At 36.9% G+C, this 1,333-nt stretch overlaps 1 protein-coding gene across 13 annotated transcripts in view; it reads right to left on the bottom strand.

Moving 5' to 3' along the window:
- obsl1b (obscurin like cytoskeletal adaptor 1b) overlaps positions 1-1,333 on the bottom strand; it is a 36,324-nt gene that overhangs the window by 5,024 nt on the left and 29,967 nt on the right. For all 13 annotated transcript variants that reach the window (XM_014015227.1, XM_014015232.1, XM_014015236.1 and 10 more), the window contains 2 exons: positions 1,084-1,245; positions 892-996 (listed from right to left, as the gene is read on the bottom strand). In XM_014015227.1, the coding sequence (XP_013870681.1) occupies positions 892-996; positions 1,084-1,245 (267 nt within the window). The remainder of the gene's footprint in view (positions 1-891; positions 997-1,083; positions 1,246-1,333) is intronic.

The following is a 1,333-nucleotide window of genomic DNA, read 5'->3' as shown; positions in this document are numbered from 1 at the left end:
TCAGGATCCTGCAAAAGTTTCTCAGGATCCTGCAAAAGTTTCTCAGGATCCTGCAAAAGTTTCTCAGGATCCTGCAAAAGTTTCTTAGGTTCCTGCAAAAGTTTCTTAGGATCCTGCAAAAGTTTCTTAGGATCCTGCAAAAGTTTCTCATGATCCTGCAAAGGTTTCTCATGATCCTGCAAAAGTTTCTTAGGATCCTGCAAAAGTTTCTTAGGATCCTGCAAAAATAAGTCAAGATCCTTTTTTTTCTTTCCTGTTCCTTTATGACATATAAAGGAAACATCATACTCATAACCATGGAACTCCCACCTGCAGTCACATTAATTCAAGATGGCCACCACAGCTGATCAACCTTAGCAAASACAAAAATGCCTGTAACTCAATCAGTGTCACATAAGCTAGGATTTGGTGTGATAGAAGCTGAAACTAAACAGATTGGGTGATATATTTGTTTAAGATTTTAACATGTAAGGTGGTGGATTATACAGAGAGGATGAAACACAGAGCTGCACTTAAATGGCTCCAAGATGTGAAAATGTTTTCACCCTGTAACTGCACTGCAGACTTTTTAAGCTRTATTTATCAATATAGTGTTATTAAACATTTTGCACTGATGATGTTATTTTCTAGGATGGTAAAAGGCAGGCTTCTATGCTAAATAGTTAAAAAGTGAAGCAAAGAGCACAGCACCAACTCCTCGTCACCAAACAATAACAGAGCTGAACATTTCTTGTGTTTTGGAGAGCAGCAATCACTTGTTTGCCTCAGTTCTTCAACTTATTGAGTCAGTAGACCTACTCCAACTACAGGAGCACCAAATCAACATATTAAAGAATTAACTTGGTGCATGTATAATGTTGTATAATTTCTGCAATTTAATTATTGTAATACCTTCCACATCCAGGTAAGCAACAGATTCAACATTTCTGGCGATAAACTTGATCTCTCCAGAATCTTCTGCTCGCACGTTGCACATGAGAAGAAAATGTTTTGTCCCTGAAATAATAATAAAAAAATTAATGAAAAAATTTTCAAATCTTAGCTATGCTATTTTATAATATATCTACAGCTCTCCGGGCTTACCTTCCTGACGGATCTTGATTGTACTTGTGGGTTTTATCCGTTCTCCATTCTTGTACCATTCTCCAGGCACGTCCTCCACAGAGATCTCACAAACAAACACAGCATTCTGATCCTCCTGGATGTCCAGATCGCCAAGGCCCTGAAGGACCGACAGCTTACGCTCTGAAGACAGATGTTGAAAATAAATAAATAAATAAATAAATAAATAAATAAATAAGAATTACTATTTTGACCATGTTTGGGATTTTTT

The sequence above is a fragment of the Austrofundulus limnaeus genome, unplaced genomic scaffold (genome assembly GCF_001266775.1).
Source record: "Austrofundulus limnaeus strain Quisiro unplaced genomic scaffold, Austrofundulus_limnaeus-1.0 Scaffold125, whole genome shotgun sequence".
NCBI lineage: Eukaryota > Metazoa > Chordata > Actinopteri > Cyprinodontiformes > Rivulidae > Austrofundulus > Austrofundulus limnaeus.
Note: the sequence above shows the minus strand (reverse complement) of the source record. Positions and strands in the feature narration are given on the sequence as shown.